The 21,345-nt window shown below is 35.2% G+C and overlaps 1 protein-coding gene across 1 annotated transcript; it reads right to left on the bottom strand.

Annotated features, from left to right (window-relative positions):
• Positions 1–15,017: 15,017 nt before the first annotated feature.
• Positions 15,018–16,121, bottom strand: LOC132293885 (monothiol glutaredoxin-S2-like). The gene has a single exon (XM_059791573.1). It carries the CDS (start codon positions 15,467–15,469, stop codon positions 15,164–15,166), a length of 306 nt encoding a protein of 101 aa, XP_059647556.1. The 5' UTR covers positions 15,470–16,121; the 3' UTR covers positions 15,018–15,163.
• Positions 16,122–21,345: the final 5,224 nt, after the last annotated feature.

Genomic DNA, 21,345 nt, shown 5'->3' on the forward strand with positions numbered 1-21,345 from the left:
AATATATGTTACCCAACTCACCAAGGCCTAATTTACTAGCATGCCACAATTTAATTCTAAACTATATACCATCATTAGAATTAAATCCTAACAAAGAAAATAAATAAATTAAATTCTAAAAACTTGAATAAGGCATGCTCACAAGTTGTATATGCTTATAAAATAATCAATACAACAATAATATAAACCTAAGACATCCCCTACCTCAATTTGAGATGAAAATCTCAAAAGCCCACCGAAATGAAACCGCTCCGAATCCGACGAAACTCTTAGGTTTTGTCGGGTACGATCTACATGAACCCACAAAAAGCCCTATCAAAATCAAAACTTGAGTTCAAACCCAAACTCAAGAAATGGTAAGAAATGAATTCTAATAAGGGGGAAAGGTAAAGCATGTCGAGGGGAACGATAAATGTTATGGCCGAAGAGTTTCCACTAAGGAAATCAAGTGAAGGAGAAGAAAGAATGAAGGAAGCCCCTTGGGCTCCCATGGCTGCCGGCCAAGAGGGTGAAGAAGATGATGGAAATCTGACTTTTTGACTTAAGAACCCCTATTTATAGAAAATCTCAAAAAGTGCCCCGAAAGGGTCTCTCCGAGTCTGGAAAAGTGGATTTTGAGCAAACACGCTTAAATGACAAAACTCTATGAACAAAAAAGATTTTAAATGAGAAAATATGGATAACGGAAGAAACGGCATCGAAAACCGAGTCTCGAGCAAAAAGATATACCCTGAACAATTTCGGCAGCAACTTGGGCCAAAAACCCTGAAACTCGAAAAAAACGACTAGAAGGAATTTCTATGAGTACACGACTCGATGAAATGTAAAAATGAATCCCGTACGAGGATCCAGGCTCCAGACAAGGTATTTTGCAATAACTGTCATTAATTGCATAATGGCCCCTCCAAAAAGTGAAAACTACACTAATGACCTAGAATGAAAATATCTTCCAAAAATATTTTCTTAAAAAACCCCTGAAATAAAATATCTTCAAAAGATATTTACGAAAAACATCCCAAGAAAAGAAAAAGATTCTGAGAAACTATGCATCCATGCCCCTACGGACACTGGGAGCAACCAAAGTACTTTTCTGCAAATGTAAAGATACGTATTTCGTGGAAACCACTTAGAATGAAGATATGTGAAGTTAAAAACCAACTCTGAACACAAGGAGTGAGGTTATGCCAACCAAGTGACAAATGGGGAAAAGATAAAATAGGGAAAAGGAAAAAACAGGAAAAATGACGAAAAGTGAATAGTGTCAAAAAACGAAAAATGTGAAAATGACTCGGTCCTCAAAGGAAGTTGTCAATCTAAAGGAAAGAGTCTTAGAAACCATTTCCGAGCCCTCGAGATGACACTAAGCGATGAGAAACTGAACTCAGAAAAGAAATTTCAACGAAAAAAATTCATCCATGAAATTCTGAGGAAAAAGAAAAGGAAAGAAATGACCGGGTCATTACAACCTACCTTCCTTAAAGAGATTTCGTTCCCGAAATCAAGAACATTTCCAGAAGAACCGAACAAGGACCGCACACAAGGTCACACCAAGGAACAGATCATAAAGTACCCAAGGACAACTCCAAAGGTCTCGAGATCAACGAAGAGACACGAAACCGCAACTAGTGAGACACCTCTCCAATGAATTGACATACCAACCCACTGTTAACCACCCAAAAGAGATCAAGGCAACTACATAACTAAACAAGGAACACAACCAGAAGTAACATGGCAGCACGAATACTGATTAGAACCCGCCCACAATGTACCCAAGGTGCGGTAGCATCCACAGTGTCAAGTGCCCGCCCATACTCACATTACTAGCTAGGTAATGCAAGGTAGCATCGACGGCAATTAGCACTCGCCCACACACAACCTATACAGTAGCATGACAGTATAAAGCCCTAATTCGTCACCTATCCCTAACAAGCTCACCCGTGAAACCCATCGATACAAATGATATCAACGTCAAAATGATCATTACCAAAAGCACCACAGAAACTAGGCATTCTATGAGAGTTGCGATATGGTCCAAAATGTCTGGCCGGACCATTCTGGCCAATCCAAAACTCTGACAACAATGTCATAGGCACCGCTACGCTTAAGGCCTTAAATCCTCAATATTGGAGAAACTGACAACCCCAAGTCTTAAAACACCGTTGTTAACCACACCAGTCACGAATCCAAAGCCTGACAAATCTATGCCCTTAAGCCAATGGATCGGACTTTACAAATCAAACAACATCATCATCACCCTAGTCACAATGACTTCCATCAAGACAATGCACTCAAGAACCTCCACATCATCCTAAAGCTGACCTATTACAAGGCTATGCCTAGGAATCAAGACTTCGGATCAAGCTCACACACACAATCCCTGACAGCCAAAGTCACATAACCCCAGGCACAGTACAGGAATGATAAAAGAAATGAACTAATAAATAAATTAGTCGTGAAACATTTATATATCTATGCAAGTATACATTCACAAGTATACTAAGAAATGTCAAAACAGAAACGCAATATATGTATAGGTACAAGTATACACTCATAAGTATACTAAGCAGTAATAAATCTATGGTAGACAAGTATACAGGCTCAAGTATACTAAAACCAAAATGAACTAAAATATATAATGTGCAAGCACACTAGGTACAAGTATACTAAACATAAACAAAAATCCACGCACCAAACAGCTAAACACATAATGTACAAGGGCAATCAAATATGCTACCTAGTACATAGGGGTCAAGCATCAGAGATAAGCTATACATCACTTATGACGCTAGCATGACAAACAGATATAGTAAGTAGAAAACACATCATCTATATCATCAAATAACTACCAAATAGTCACATCCCCTAAACATGTTTCTAAGGCATGCGCAAAACAACAAGGCATATAAACATGTAAGAATGACTGTGCAATTAACAATCCCATAAAATCGTAAGCAAAAAGGGATGAAATGCCACTCAAAAGGACAACTCACAAAAAGTGAATCCCAAAAACCTAGATAGTCCCAATCTCTTACCGTGAGGAAATGAATCATCTCCTAGAATGAACACTAAGGTCCCTAAAACAAGGAGTCCACAAGTCTTTCCCAAGACTAGCTCAAACACAAGGTGGAATCCTAATGCCACACAAAACAAACAACGATGTAATGGATAGCCCCAATACTAACCATTACGAGACACCAACATGAAAACTCAACTCAAGATGCCGATGAGTTTGATGAGAACTCTACAAGATCCTATCGGAACCTTAAACACAACCTCAAGACTCCAATGACGAGGAAGAGTAATTGATTGCACCAATGTAATTAATTACACGAAAACACTCACACCCTAACCTTAGCTCGTAAGAGCTGTCCAAGGCAAGACAAGAAGAATCCCGGGTCAATGTACCTGTCAAATCCCTAACCATCACTCTAAGAAGAAGAGACGTGAGGACCTCACCGTGAGGCTCACGAAAATAAATCTCCCAATCCCCAAGGAAGGACTCGAGTCAATCCGACTCGTCGTCCCATGACTTTAGAAACAAGACCCCAATGACATCATCACATCAAGGTCATCACGAAACTCCAAGAGATGATACCCTAGCATCAATCTCAACCAACCAAGCTGGGACAACCCACAATGCCTACATATGACATAAAATAAGCAGTTGTCACGTAATATAACAATGGACTACGTAATCACACAAGTAGAAAATAATCACATAAGGCATGTCAATGTATACATCATATAGTCATGCTAAAAATAACAAGCACATGTAATACGCCAAAGCAAACAAGCATAACCCTCATGCTAAGCAGACAAACGTAAATTAACATGCTAAAACAGACAAGCACATACAATGTACTAAGACTTACAAGTATATACAATGTACTCAGACAGACTAGCACATACAATATACTAAAGCAACCACCATATATATCATGCTGAGATAGTTAAGGTAGACTTCTAAACATACATCCACATAAGTACGTAAACATGTGATCACACTCAACATGTTATCAAGAAGCAAATAAAAACATAGAGCATGGCAACACAAGCATGATATGCACCCAAAACTCATCGTCCTAAGGTTTTCGAACCTAGGAGCTCTGATACCACTTGTAACGACCCAGGTTTTATTCGATCCGGAGCAACAATAATGAACCGAAGATTGATCCGATAAAGGATCCAGATGCGGAAGCAAGAAACATGACAATAGTCTCCCAAGGCACAACACACCTCTAAAACCCTAAGATGACCTTCCATGAGGTCACGGAACCCAAAGGAAAAACCAGAAGCGAAAACTAGATTGAAAAGGGGTTAAATGGCACCCTATGGCACCAATGACAACCAAAGGAGCAAGATCCAGTTCAAACTAGACCATGTGCACCATTAAATGGCTCAAGAAAGATCAACAAGGTCAAATGGAAATGAACGAAACAAGGTTAACCTGTCTAGGTAACAAACCAAACAAAACCCACAAGGCAGCCCCATTTCGGTCTGCTGAAATGAACAAGAAAAAGAGAAAAATTGAGCCTTCATTTCGGTAGACTGAAATGACAAACCTGTTGACTTGTTTGTGGCTCGAGATGAAAAAGGCTACTGGAATTGACTAAACACTGTTCAAATCAAATTGAACAAAGAATCGGTCGACCGAAACAAGCCACCAGTCGACCGAAACAGGTCAAGGCGGTGAAAAAGCCTACTGGAATGCATGATTTTACTGTTCAAATGAATGGAACCAAGAACCGGTCGACTGAAACAAATCATCGCTCTACCGAAATAGGTTGAAAAACTAAAAATCAGGCTTGCTATGCACCAAGGCTGAAATGAATTCCTAAGTTTCATTTGGATCCCCCATGGTATGATCAAATTGTATTATATGCTACTGTGTGATGGTGTGAACATACACGTAAGTGTAATATGGCATTTTAAACACGTTATAATGGCCTACAGCCTCAATACATTTCATTTACAAGATTTTACATGCCAAACCTCCAAGTTGATAAAAATTACATTTTTAAACAAAATCTGGCACCAAATGAGTACAAGTGCAAATATAAATATGCTTGGCTCTTGGCCTCATGTCATACATATCAAATACAATGCAAAAGGTGTACTTATGCACACATTACATATTTAGAACAAAATTACAGGTTTTGTCATATAAAGTTACAAATAGGATTTCATGCTAACATTTTCATGAAAATGATACTTCAAGTCTACGAACTTCCATGGCATAGTGTGCATCCTAAATCAAGGTCCCTGTACCTGAAAAATGCCCCCACTATGTGGGTGAGTAACATAAAGCTACTCGTAAGAGATGAACATGCATCGACCTAGCATTTTACAATTATATCACCTTAAGGTGAAACTTGTTAAAGGGCTCATGCCACCTAACGTCTATGTCAAAGTGAGACTCAGGGATCATCCTAAGCTACTCATGCAATTGAAATGAACAATGTCATACAAGTATACATGCTCAAGTACATTAAGTCATGTTAAACAAGTTATGCATTGTCCAAGCATGCATGTACAAATATACAATTAACATGGAAAACTCATGAATGAAGCATACATGCACAAGTATACTAAGCTAAATGAATTACGCATAAGACAACCATACACGACACAAGTATACATAATGTAGTCTGATTTCACAAATCAGACATGCAATGCTTAAGTATACTAATTAGGGTTTAGATACATAACCAAGGATACAAGTTCAAGTATACTAAATGAGATCTAAATACACAAAACAAGTATACAGTTTCAAGTATACTAATTAAGATCTAAATACAAAAAGCAAGTATACAGTTTCAAGTATACAAAATAGGATTCAAATACCCAAAGTAAGCATCAATTCTTAAGCTACAAGTAATCCATGATTAACAACTTGAAATTAAATGCGAAATCAAATAGTGGAAAGACTAGGATCCTTGGCTGCAGACCAATCGAGTTATTCCGGGTTACTAGCTTGTAAGGTACTACTTAGTGCATACGTGTATAAGTTATTCCGGGTAATTACGACCCACAAGGTACTACCTACTACGCACTTCAAATGACTTAGGAAACTAACGAATCCGTACTAAGGCCAGGCCCTAGCCATCATATGAACATGATCCTTACAAGCCTCCAAAAACAATAAGTTCAAAACTTATGCAAAATCAATAAGTTAAACAAAACTTATACATTTCAAATAATGTTTAGGAATCAATTTACATGCACAAGTAAGGTTGAATCTACACAAACCATGTCCTAAAATTCAAATCTAGATAGCATATAACGTGTCAAGTCTCGATTATGCAATTTATACACAAAGCAAGAATATTTTACAACAATTGAACCACATTACCATCCTAAGCCACAAGTACTAAATAAGCTACAATTTAGGAACAAGCTCTCAAGATAAGCAATTGTAATATTCTAATAAGTTATATACCTACACAAGATATATTTAAGCGAGCTATTCAAGACAGTGATATCACCTATCATGATAAGTCAAATTGCCATCTTTAGAGGCTACAAGTACTAATTCTACAATAAGTTAGTAGCATGCTCACAAGGTAATTAAACGGACTACATTTCAAGGAATTATCAACCTATTACATCCAATATCAATTTAAGTAACTAACGCACTTAAAACAAAATTAATTAAGCTAGTTAATTAATTTTTCTCTAGATTTTCAAACATATCCAAATATCCTCAATTTAACATATGTTAAAGAACTCACCAAGGCCTACTTTAATATCACATTACAAGTTGATTTCATGCTTAATACAACTATGTGAATTAATCTTTTACAAAAGATAAATATTAAATAAGTTTTGCAATTCTTATTCAAATGCCCCAAATTTAATATATGTTACACAACTCACCAAGACCTAATTTACTAGCATGCCACAATTTAATTCTAAACTATATACCATCATTAGAATTAAATCTTAAACAAAGAAAATAAATAAATTAAATTATAAAAACTTGAACAAGGCATGCTCATAAGTTGTATATGCTTATAAAACAATCAATACAACAATAATATAAACTTAAGACATCCCCTACCTCAATTCGAGATGAAAATCTCAAAAGCCCACCGAAATGAAATCGCTCCGAATTCGACTAAACTCCTAGGTTTTGTCGGGGACAACACGATCTACATGAACCCATAAGAAGCCCCATCAAAATCACAACTTGACTTCAAACCTGAACTCAAGAAATGGTCATAAATGAATTCTAATAAGGGAGAAAGGTAAAACACGTCGAGGGAAACGATAAATGTTAAGGCCGAAGAGTTTCCACTAAGGAAATCAAGTGGAGGAGAAGAAAGAATGAAGGCAGCCCCTTAGGCTCCCACGACTTCCGGCCAAGAGGGTGAAGAAGATGATGGAAATCTGACTTTTTGACTTAAGACCCCCCTATTTATAGAAAATCTCAAAAACTACTCCGAAAGGGTCCCGCCGGGTGCGAAAAAGTGGATTTTGAGTAAACACGCTCAAATGACAAAACTCTGTTAACAAAAAAGATTCTAAATGATAAAATATGGACAACGGAAGAAATAGCATTGAAAACCGAGCCCCGAGCAGAAAGATATGCCCCGAACAAGTTCGGTGACAACTAGGGCCAAAAACTCTGAAACTGGAGAAAAATGACCAAAAGGAATTTCTATGAGTACATGACTCGATGAAAAGTGAAAATGAATCCCGTATGAGGATCCAGGCTCCAGACGAGGTATTTTGTAATAACTTTCATTTATTGCACAATGGCCCTCCAAAAAGTGAAAACTGCACTAATGACCTAGAATGAAAATATCTTCCAAAAATATTTTCTTAAAAACCCCTAAAATGAAATATCTTCAAAAGATATTTATGAAAAACACCCCAAGAAAAGAAAAAGATTATGAAAAACTATGCATCCATGCCCCTATGGATATAGGGAGCAACCAAAGTACTTTTCTGCAAAAGTAAAGATACGTATTTCGTGAAAACCACTTAGAATGAAGATACGTGAAGTCAAAAACCAACTCCAAATACAAGGAGTGAGGTTATGCCAACCAAGTGACAAACGGGGAAAAGACAAAATAGGGAAAAGGACAAAATAGGGAAAAGGACGAAAAGTGAATAGTGTTGAAAAACGAAAAATGTGGAAATGACTCGGTCCTCAAAAGAAGTTGTCAATCCAAAGGAAAGAGTCTCAGAAACCATTTCCGAGCACTCGAGACGACACTGAGCGATAAGAAACTAAACACAGAAAAGAAATTTTAACGAAAAAAATTCATTCGTGAAATTCTGAGGAAAAAGAAAAAGAAGGAAATAACCAGGTCATTACAGGTTATGTCTACAAAGTAACAAACGGGAAAAAGACGAAAAGTGAATAGTGTCCAAAAAGTGAAAATATGGAAATGATTCGGTCCTTAAAGGAAGTTTTCAATCCAAAGAAAAGAGTTTCGGAAACCATTCCCGAGTGCTCAAGACGACAATAGGTGACAAGAAACTGAACTCAGAAAGGAAAAGACAACAGAAAAAAAAAAAATATCCATAAAAATTTGAGAAAAAGGAAAGGAAGGAAAATGACCGGGTTATTACATAGGATGTATAAAACTTATACAAAACTCTCTAATTTCAAAAAATCAATTGGGAGCGGGATTTAATCTTAAATTCCACAGCCTTCCATTGTCGATCAATTGTAAGGTGTAACAAGTATCTCGCCACCAATGTTGGGTTCTCCTTCGGAGGGTATTTGTTTCACTAGTTACTAGATATAGATTTCACATGATAGAACTAGCGATAGGCGGATCTCATTAAATTGCACTACTTTTAGACAATGGTGTACTTACACTTGACTAAGTAGGCGTACGCTCCACTTTAGGAGGTATTTTCACTTAGTGACCAAGGCTAAATCGGTTATCATATTTCATTTGGCATGAGATGCCTAGACGGTAGGATATTGGTGGAAATTGTTTCCGTCTAATCAAGGTAGTGACATGATCTCTTAGTAGTGGTATGTTCTTATTGCCCATTAACAGAAACGAGTGAATACCTACAGGGATTATGATTATCGATGTTTTCATTACATTAGTGGTTTAGAGAGACCCATTGAAAGATTATATGAAAACTAAAGTTAAATTTTTGTTTCTAAATGTATGCCCTTTTATTTATGCATGAATGTCTATATTTCCGATATCGAATATTATCAATCCGCTTGCTTCCATACTTAAGGACAAGAAATTAGCCAGGTCAAACTATGTTAACTAAAAGAGAAATCTTCACACTGTGCTCACTCAAGAGTGCCCTCCTGCACTTAGCCCTAATGACATCCAAGAGCATAAAGAAATTCATTCTAGTGTTGGGGTTGTCAAGGTTAAGGGCAAGAAGTAGGATGAGTCCAAAGGGAATTGTTTCCATTGTGGCAAGGAAGGACACAAGAAAATGAATTGCGTGGTATATCTTATTAAGAAGCACTCTGAAGATATTTTTCATTCACTTATTGCTGAGACATGTTATATAGCAGGATCTACAGATACCTGGTATGTAGATTCTGGAGCTACTAACCATGTTTGCAATTTATTGCAAGGGTTCCAGGAAACCAGAAAGCTGAGTGATGGGGAGATTTATCTTCAACTTGCTTCATAAGCAATGGTAGCAGCAGTATCAGTAGGAGTGGTTATTTTAAAAATAAATGGTAGGAGTTTATTATTGAAGATTGCCTTTATGTATCAGAAAGCAGAAGAAACTTGATTTCTATTTCAGCTCTTTCAAAATCTGAGTTTTCAGAACTATTTGATTCAAAAGTTTTGATAAAGAAAAATGAAAAGTTTATCTGCTCTGGTACATTGGTGGATGGTCTATATCTAATTACACCTACATCTCACTCATTGTATGATATTGAAATGATTGATGCATCAAGTGTCTTACCACAAAAAAATGAAGGTTCCTTCAAATAACTCTACATATCTTTGGCATTTACGGTTAGGTCATATTAATCTAAATAGGATCCAAAGACTGGTTAAAGATGGGCCTTTGGGCTTTTTAGTGGTTGAACCATTTCTAGTTTGTGAATCCAGCTTAGAGGGTAAAAGGACCAAAAGGCTATTTATGGCCAAGGGGCATAGAGCTAAAAAGGTACTAGAGTTAGTGCATACCGATGTATGTGGTCCTATGAATATCAGGGCTAGAGGAGGATATGAGTATTTTATCACTTTCATAGATGACTACTCTAGGTATGGCTATGCTTACCTTATGCCTCGCAAGTCTGAGGCTTTTGATAAATTCAAAGACTTTCAGGCAGAAAGTAAAAGGCAGACGGGTAAAAGCCTAAAAACTCTTCGATCAGATCGAGGAAGGGAATACCTCTCTAGTAGATTTGAGGATCATTTACGAGAAAATGGGATTATATCCCAAACATCTGCACCAGGCACACCATAACAAAACGGTGTCGCTGAAAGAAGCAATAGAACCTTACTTGACATGGTAAGATTGATGATTAGTTATTCAAGTATACCAGTATTCTTTTGGGGACATGCTTTGGAAATAGCGATTTATACTCTGAACTTAGCTCCATCTAAAGCAGTTCCTAACACTCTTAAGGAATTGTGGACCGGGCGTAAGCCTAGTTTACAACATTTACGTATATGGGGGTGTCTTACACATGTGCGAAGAGGAAAGCTTGAGAAGATAGGACCAAGATCAGATGTTTGTCTTTTTGTGGGCTACCCAAAGGGTACAAAGGGTTATTCATTTTATGATCCTAAGGAGTAAAAAGTGTTCATAAGCATAAATGCTATTTTGCTCGAGGATGATTATATAATGAATCACTATCCTCGAAGCAAAGTTGTTTTGGAGGAGTTGATAGATACACCAATGAGACACTGGATACCATAGATCCAGAACCTCTTATTATATCAGAACCTCGATGTAGTGGGAGGGTTATCAGGCCACCTGATAAGTTAATGCTCTTGGGAGAGTCTTACGAAATGATTCCAGAAGAGCAAGATCCTTCCAGCTATGAAGAGGATATGAATGATTATGACTCGGGACTTTGGCAAGATGCTATAAAGGCTAAGATGGAGTTTATATACTCCAATCAGGTTTGGGAGCTGGTAGAACCACCTGCAAACATTAAACTTATACAATGCAAGTGGGTCTATAAGTGAAAAAGAGGATCAGATGGGAAGGTTAAAACCTTTAAAGCAAGGCTTGTTGTGAAAAAGTTTACTCAAAAATTGGGTATCAATTATGAGGAGACATTTTTGCCAGTAGTCATGCTTAAGTCTATTCGTATTCTCTTATCCATTGCAGCTCATCTCGATTACGAAATTTTGCAAATGGATGTTAAGACGGCCTTTTTGAATTGTCATCTTAAGGAAGACATCTATATGATGCAACCAAATGGGTTCATAGCAAAGGGCCAAAAGCATATGGTATGCAAGTTACATAAGTCAATTTATGGACTTAAGCAAGCGTTTCGTAGTTGGAACATTCAGTTTGATCTAGCAGTCAAATCTTTTAGATTTGATCAGAATCCGGAAGAATCTTATGTATATAAGAAGAATGAAGGAAACGCAGTGGTGTTTCTACTTTTATATGTTGATGGCATACTACTTATTGGTAATGATATAGAAATGTTATCAACCGTAAAAAATTGGTTATCCAATCAATTTGATATGGAGGACTTCAGAGAAGCCAATTACATTCTAGGGATTAAGCTTTTATGAGATCGTAAAAATAGAATGTTGGGCTTATCTCAGATTGCTTATATTGATAAGATATTGGTCAAGTTTGGTATGCATAATTCCAAGAGGGGTTTATTACCGTTCAGGCATAGAATTGCTCTTTCAAAACAATAGTGTCCTAATACACCAGAGGAGGAAGACCACATGAAGGCATTTCCTTATGCTTCAGTAGTAGGAAACCTCATGTATGCGCGCTATGCTTTGTACTAGCCCAGATATTTGTTTTGCAGTCGGTATGGTCAGCAGATATCAGTCCAACCCTGGATAAGAACATTGGATAGCGGTGAATCACATCCTTAAATATTTGAGGAGGACCAGAGATTACATGTTGATCTATGAGGGTGATGATTTACTTCTAGTGAGTTACATAGACTCTGACTTCCAGTCAGATAGGGATAATAGGAAATCTACCTCAGGATATGTGTTTACACTTGGTGGAGGAGCCATTAGTTGGAAGAGTGTGAAGCAATCTTGCATTGTAGACTCCACCATGGAAGCTGAGTACGTAGCAGCTTCAGAGGCAGCTAAACAGGCTGTATGGCTCAAGAATTTCCTCTTAGAGCTTGGAGTGGTACCACTGGCTTGATCTCTTATTATCTTATATTGTGATACTAATGGGGCAATTGTTCAATCCAAGGAACCAAGGAACCACAAGAAATGAATGCACATTGAGTGCAAATATCATCTCATTAGAGATATAGTTCAGCGTGGGGACATTATTGTCACTAAGATTGCATCTGCAAATAACCTTGCAGATCCTTTCACTAAGACTGCACCTACTAGGGTTTTTGAGTCTCATGTTGAAGGGATGGGTGTTAAATGTAATGGTAATTGGTTTTGAATGCAAGTGGGAGATTGTTGGGATCATATACCCTACAATCCAATTATTTATTATTTATTCAATATTTTATTAATAAATATGATATTCATGCATTAGGCTTTACATATATTTGTATGAGATGCATTATAGTCCTCAATTTGCATTATAGGTGACTTAAGTGTGTAAATGAGATTTACACGCAGGAGATTTAGGCTCACCGGTTTCTTGCACCTTGGCATTGTTCGCAGTCAGTGATAAAAGTTGAGCACATTTATCTTTAAGACTGTAACACACTTGACTTCTATAAGATATGATGGTTTGTCTTGACCATTGGGGTAGTTGACTCTAAGGTAGTGTGTTAGTGTGCTTGGAGTAGTACATTGAACTGGATCACCATAAGATCACACCATACAATGTACTGTCATTATTCTGGTGTGTTTCTTTTTCTACTAAATTCATAGGCTCTAAATCTTGAGAGATTTAGTGAACTTAAGTTTCAGTACTAGTCACTTTGACTTACCAATGTATGAGATCTTTTTAAGGTTAATACCACAGTATCTTGGGTGGCTAATGTTGGAGCTCCGGGAACATAAATGCTCAACATGGAATTCACACTCTTTATAAGAGTTAGAATATTCCCTTGATGCAATTTAATAAGTTTGATCACTGGAACCTGGCCAGGGCATTTTAGTAAAATGCTTACTAAAATATTTTTCTATTATTTGTTTGGAAAAATATTTATTTTAAAAAATTATTTTATAAAAGAATTTAATTCAGTGATATAAGTAGTAAATTGGTTACTCGAGGAATATAAAATATAAGTTAGCCTTAGGTGGGACGGTATATATTTTCCTGGGGCTACTTATAGATATTCGGTAGTGGAGGGGCTTATATGTAATTGTTTAGTAGATAGGGCCTTGTCGTAATTTTTAAATCCAAGAGTGCAATTACAATACTATTATGGTGCTAATTTTAATTAATTAGATAGGATAGAGTTATGACTCTATCTCTATCCAATTGGAGATAGGATAAGGAAGCCCTCTTGGATCCTCGTCTCTAGCCCCAGACTTTTAACCGACTCTCTCAAGTCATATATTCGGTAACGCTGCGATACAAAATCATTCTGTTACACGATACAATACATATACAGAGAATGAGAGAGAGGGTTAGGGTTCCACAAACCTATATTGGGGTCATAGAGGTGAAGTCTCATTGGTATTTAAGGCCAAAGAAGAAAGTGTTCATCGGAGTTTAAAGCCAAAGAATTGTGTTCCCACATTCGACGATTATTCAATCGTCTAAAGGTATGAGACCCCTTTACAGTACTTCTTGATTTGATGAAAAATCACGTGGTTATGCTCCTGAATTTTTTTAAATGCTTCTGTTATGCCTTCAATTATATCATTCTAACAATTGCATTCAAGTTTTACATATAAAGAAATACATAAGTTTTAAGTACAAAAAAGTTATATATTTATAATTTAAAATGTTTATTTCATCACGTGCATTATGCCAGTACAATAAAAAAATACTAAAAGTCATCATCTTAAAAAGTTAGATTCCTAAAAATGGACATTTTTTTTAAGAGGGAGGGAGGGAGTACTTATTTATTTATAAAGGAAGGGTTAAATGTGCCATTTTCTTTAAAACTAGAGTGCATTAATTATAGAAAAGGGAGTACGGATATCTGTCTCATAAAATTTTCAGTCTTTTATTTATTTATTTTATTTTAGCCTTAACAAGAAATACACTCAGGGTCGGCTGGACCCTTAGGCAACTTAGGTGGTCGTGTAAGGCGCCAATAGGAAGACTTCAAAATATATTTTTTCTATTTATTATATATCCTTTCTAATATTTTAATTTCTTTTATTATTAGATTCCAGCCAATTGAAAGGCTCCAAAATATTTCATTTCCTTATAATTTGACTTTAAGATCAATTATGTTAGTTGAATTGGCTATACATTAGATATTAAAATGGTATTTTTATATTTTTCGCCTAAGGCCTCAAATTATGTTGAGCCACCTCTAAAAACACTCACACACTCACTTGTTAACCCTCAACTTTCTACTATGAAAAGGCTAAAAAGTATCACTAGTCTTCTCCCTACTTTGATAGAATCAACAACATTGTTTTGTGACTCAAACCCAACAAAATATACATTCATATATACGTGCGCACAATTTGAATTAGGGGTGGCGGGCAAATAATCCATAAATCTGCAAATTTGATCTCTATGGATCGGATCAGATTGTTACACGTATCCATAGATTATTGATGGATTCAAAAAAATTAATTCCCTAACTCACGGATCGGATCACGATTGGGCTGTTAAAATGATCTCATCCACGAGATTTATATATACATTCAAAGAATGAATTAGTTAATGGTCAATTAATGAACTATAAGAATGTATTAGTTAATGACCATCTAGCAAATTCTCAAGGAGATTTTATATAGTATTACTTCATATTGAAAAGAACCACATAGTATGTATTATTCAGTAGTACTTTCATTAGAACTAAGCCTAAGCTAGCTCTATATGAGGGCACCTAATGTCACAGTATGTAAGTACTAAAACATGATTTATTAACTAGCTGGAAATGCAAAGCACGGCATCAAACAAATATAGCTCCTGCCCGCTTAAGCATTGGGACTAGGGAACCTTCGAGGTGATGACTAGTGACCTCGTTAACTCCTCCCATCAGTTTACCACCAATGAACACCACCGGCGTTTGATCGTAACCGAGCCTCGAAAGAGCCTGCCCCATTTCTCGGCCTCTCGGTATTTGATCAAGCTCGTGAATGGCTGGGTTGGCGCCAAAGTTCCTAAAGAAGGTTATGATGGAGTCGGACATGCAGCAAGAGCTTTTAGTGAAGATCACTAGTGGCCTTTGAGACACCGTTGTCTTAACCCCTTCCATTGATTCCAGCAATTGAAGAATTATGCTAAGAAGTAGCAACTACAAATGTTACTGTTTTAAATGCAAAACAATGATACAGATCGAGCAATGTGAGTTGTGAAGATTGAGAGAACACTTTGGTTTTGCTGTGATGAAAATCAAGGCCCATGGGGTTATTTTTATAGTAGTAGATTTTGCATCATTGACTAAAAGAGAAATTTTCCATTAGATTTGCATGATGTTCTTGATGACTAGGTGACAAAGATGGATCAATGGGCAGCGATACGCAATAAAAGTTGCAAAATAACGAATATATGTGTTTAGGGATATTGGTACGGCTTCGTATTGCATGCTGAAAATTTATATATATATATACACACACACACACATATATATATAATTAAGGCATATGTGTAGGTCAAAGTAAAGAATTGCTACCTTCAAATCCTTTAAGTGTCCCAAAATATCAAAATATGTGAAAATAAAAGTGAGTTCAATGGTGTGAGATGGTGGGATTTTATTGAGAGAGGAGGGAGACGGAGAGTCTCTAATGAGATTATGAGTGGAGGATAGGAAAAAAAATAAAAAATTGTAATGAGAGCGGAGGAAAAATCACAAGGAATAAGAGAAAAAAAAAGAGACATAAAAGTTAATAAGTACCATTCAAAAAAAAAAAAAAATTAATAGTAATAAGATAATATGGAGTGCTTTTTCAATTCTCATAAGTTAGATATATATTCAGTAATTAATGCTCGGGTGTAGGAGAGGGGAAAAAATAAAAAATAAAAATAAAAGAAGATGAAATAAGTATAGAAATTAGGAGTTTTAATAAAAAGTGAAAAGAAAAATTTAGAATGAATCAAATTATTTGGGCCCACTTTTAAATCTCTAGTATGGGTTGGAATATAATAATATAAAGAAATAATTTTTTTATTTATTAATATCTAATAATATAAGAAAATTATAACTTTAGGAATTTTTTCATTGGCCGGGGCGTAAGAGGAGTGCCTAAGGCTCCAGTCCGCCGTTGGTACCTACATGCATCATTCAAGATAATTACATTAATAATATAGAATAATACCATTGATCAATTTTTTGGATTATATACATATATAGAACTTCTCATAAGCATATATATTAATTTCTCAATTATATTAAATACCTTATCATTTTGATGAAATGCATGTAGAAGATAAAAACTAAAGAAGATACTTGAGGTGCATGTACGTGATAGAGAGAGAGGATAAGGTCCGTTAGGCATCAGCGCGCGCAGGTGGAGAAAGAATGTAAAGTTTATGGGCATCAGATAAAGATGAATGCGTGGGCGGTTCCTTGCATCCCACAGTTTAGTGTCAGAATTGGTGAGGTACAGAAATGTACTCCTCTCTCACTCTCTTTTCTTTTGAAGAGGACAGATGATTGAAAAGCTAAGGAACATAATTAAGTTCTCCCCTTTATTGCATTAATAAATACGACACAAAAAGAGAGAGTTGCATTCAGAACAAAGTATATCATTTACAAGTGGATGAAAAATCGTACAAGGATTTGGCAGTTTATTTGATTCCACGCGTTGGTACCGTGTGTATGTACAATCATTATCACAATCATACTTAATCTAGCTGATTCTAGCACGTGAATGTATACTCATTTTTGTTCATGGAAAGTTTGGAGTACCAACTCCATTTGAGATCCATGAAAATTTAATATGAAGTTTGAACTAAATTTCTTTTAATTTTAAATCAAAGGTATTGATTCAATGCTTTCAAACACAATAGATTACAATTTTAGTGAATATTAGAGTTGAATTTAACACGTGCATGTACGAAACAGAGCGGCGGAGATATTTTCTGGAAGCCCTATATGCCATGCATATTGGTTATTGGTTCTCAGTTTCGACCATTATCTTGGGAGTTCTACACGAGTACGGGGAGAAGATGATCTTTCAGGAGCTTGTGCCTGCACAAACATGGAGTTTGTGCTGGGGAAAAATTAACTCACTCCAATCCACTCGACGGTCGGCTGTTGTTGAGAGTTACATCACTCATTCATCACACACATCAACACAAGCATATATAGATATAACAATCATACATATCCACACATAACATAATATTTTACATGGTTCACTCAACTATAGGGTTACTGTTGGGATTTATATGCCCTGGCATAGAAAATTCCTATCTGGATTATAGTGACATATGTTCCTGACATATCTGAAATATTTATGATTTATATAATTGGTGAATTCAATGTATTATGTTTCGATTCACTATGAAATTGATAGTGTCCATATAATTACAAGAAATATTTATATATATGTATGTGATGGCAATCAATGCATGATATATAAATAGTAATTATAAATTGTTCATAGTCAGTAATTATGGATGGACTCATAATTAATTAAGACTTGAACTCGATCCGCGTTAGGTTGAGATATATTGCGAGAGCCGTCGTATGCAATTACTCCCTATCACCGTCATGGCATTTGACTCTTAAGCATGAGAAAAGTATAGACTCTTTTATTAATTAATAATTACTTTGATTTGTTCGGCGGATTCTTCGGGATCCTTAGACCGACACTTTGGGTAGTTATGTAATTAATAGTTAGAGGGTTATATTTTCAATATTTGCATCATTGCTACTTGTATTTATTTTGTATTGATTATGGTTGATCACAAAGTAAATTCGAAGGCCTTCGTGTGTTTTTAGATAAAATGATTTATTATATATTTATTTATTTAAATTATTATTTTTGTCAAACAAATGTTTTATTGTGATCGAGCCAGAAATAATCAGAGGTACCAAAATAGATATATTAATTAAGTAGTCGGATTAATGGCTTTGTTTATCCGATAACTAATTATGCATAGAGGGGTCAAAGTGCAATATTGACTTAGAAGTTATTTATTATTTAATTGGAGTTCAATTAATTTCTTTTAGTGGAGTAGAAATTAATTTATGAATTAATTGAATTGGGTCCATGGACCGGGCCAATTATTAATTCATTGTAACCAATAAAATAATAGGCCCAATGGATTCTCACTCATAGCCCAACTTGATATTGGAATCATATTAGATTTGAGACATATGAATTAGAGATGGAGAAGGATTTGTTGTTTCCTTTTCTTTATTTTTATGTTGCCTATAAATATACATGGTCTATGTATATTTTAGGGGGTGATTTTTAATGAGAAGGAAAAAGGAATTTATTTTCTCTCTCTAGAAAATTAGGGTTTATGTTCTCATTTAATGGAGGCTCCCACAAGCCTAGTTTTCCAAGGTTATTCATGGAGGCTTATGAGTGATTCCTAAAGGCAAAACAATTACCAAGAAGATGGAGATCCAAGAAGAAGGTATCTTGCTAAGGGATCTACAATAAGTGAGAACATTCATTTTAGAGGAAAGTTTTAAAGGTTTACTCAGACCTTTGATGTAAGTATTCAATCTGCTAATTGAATGATACATCATATTTTTATTTTTGCGTAAAACTTGTCTCTATGTGATGAATCAAGATCTATGAATCAAAATCCCTCGAAAAGTTTTTAAAACTTGCACGTTTCCCAACAGTGGTATCAGAGCATGGTTTGATTCATTACTAGAGATCATGATTTTATGAAAATTCATCATTCATGGATCCAATTTTGATATGCATATATTTATTTATTGATGTATGTTGATGTATGAATTAATATATTGATATATATTGATACATGATGATATGTGTTTTGGGCCATGGATGAAGCTTATAGGAATATTGAATGTAATTTTATCTTTGGATGAATGTAATTAAGGCTTTGATTTAGCCGTTTGAAAGTTCAATGATGTAATTTAATTTTTTCCATTGTATTTCAAATTGTAAATATTTTTAAAGCCATGTAATCTTCGTCAAAGGATGCTATGAAACTTCAAGAAGGTCCAAGAGGGTTAAATTAGGCTTCAGGAATTTTCTGGGATTTTTTAGAAATTTTCCGGAATTTTTCTGGAATTTTTTAAGGCCTAATTTAATTTCTGGAATTTTTCGGCGATTTTCCAGCGACCGGAGAGTTGTCGGCGGCAAGGTTTTGGCCGGAGATCAAGGGGGATTGATGGGAAATAATCCCATGTGACGCGGCTAATGATAGACCCTCGCGCATTACTTAGAGCATATAAATGTTAAAAGCTGAATCCATTGGCCATTTAAATTGCTTCTGTCTGTTATTTATTTATTTAACTGATGCATGGAATAATTAATTGTTTATTATTATTATTCATGCATTGGATCCATGATATTAAATTAAATGACTTGATTTATATTAATTAAATTATAAAAATTAATTGGATTTGATTACTAATTAATTTGAGAGCACTTATTGGGAAACGAAAAATTATTTTTGTAAATTATTTTTAAAGTGTGCTTCAAATTAAATATTAGTGAATCATTTAAAATCCAAATATTTTCTAAATTTAATTGGATTAAATTCAAGACGTTTAGCATGCATCATATCATGTATTTGAATAAATTGAAAACCCTAATTATGAATGATTAAAAATTGAGTGGGAGCGGGGATTTTTATACATTGCCCCATGGCCTTCGTTATTAACACCATTGTAATTAGATCTTCAAAAATAAGGCCCCACGCATGATTTGAAGAGTCTTAATATTACAAGAATGGTTGTCTCATGAAAATTAAAATATTAAATGTTCAGTGTACTTAGATCTTTAAAAATAAGGCCCTACGCATGATTTAAAGAGTCTACATTATAATGACAAGATATTTAATGTTTTATTTTTCATTAGAGCTTTAATAACGTTATACACTCAATCTAAAATCAATAGTGTTAGCTCCCCAACGGAGTGGTCTACACTAGGTGATTTTAGAAAGGCTAAACATAATCGGGAATTATTTCATATAGATAGACAAGACATTGTCCTAAGAAATATGGAGATGATGGGATTTGTCCGCCAATAACAATAATGAACTTCGCCAACCGAATAAGTTATTGGTGTATTGGTTATCCGATTTTTCATGCAGTGGTTAAGGGACCCACATATTATTTTAATGGAAGTTCTCACCTAATAGCAAATGAATCTCTACAATAGTAATAATGAACTCCTCCAACAGGATAAGTTATTGACATATTGATTGGTTGATTTATTATGCTACAGAGTTGAGGGACCCACATTAATTAAAAGGGATTGTTCACCAATAATGATAATGATCTCTTGTTCGATTGAGATTTATTATATTATGTGGTAAACAAATTCATTTTAATTTTAAATATGCATGACAGTATTAATAATTCACCTTGCATATTGTATGAATGCATTTATATTCAGACTAATTATGTCTAATCCATTTTATCTGCTTGCTAATTTCAATGTATGTGGACTTCATTTATAATGACTAGAAAATGAATTTAGATATTTTATTCATAACGTGGTGGTACAAATGTATTTACTACTCCTAAAACCTAATTCTTTTACTTTAAGATACCCAAGAGAACATTAATGCTTTGAATAAGTGAAATAAGGCAAATGAGATGAATTGGTGCAATATTCTAGAGTTTACCTCGAATACGCTCCAAAGCTAACATTTACATTATTTTATTTTCTTCAAGCATCATGTTAAATGTCAATAAGATGTTTTGGTGAGATTAGATAGAGAGTATGCCAAAGTACTATGTCAGACTTGAATAGCATCAAGATAGCCTAAGGAACTCCAGTATGAAATCGAATTTTGAAAAATGATTGTTTATTATTTAAAAATTAGCTGGAGATCAATAAGGCTGACTTGGGTGGTAAGTTTCAAGTTGACATGATTATTGCCTTGTTACCAAACTCGTTCGACTCTGTTAGAGTGAACTAAATAAGGAATCAGTTTGAGTTCACACTCGCTGATATTCTTATAGAATTG

This window comes from Cornus florida, unplaced genomic scaffold, assembly GCF_030987335.1.
Source record: "Cornus florida cultivar Cherokee Brave unplaced genomic scaffold, ASM3098733v1 CherokeeBrave_3.0.0_Hap2_Chr01, whole genome shotgun sequence".
Lineage (NCBI taxonomy): Eukaryota > Viridiplantae > Streptophyta > Magnoliopsida > Cornales > Cornaceae > Cornus > Cornus florida.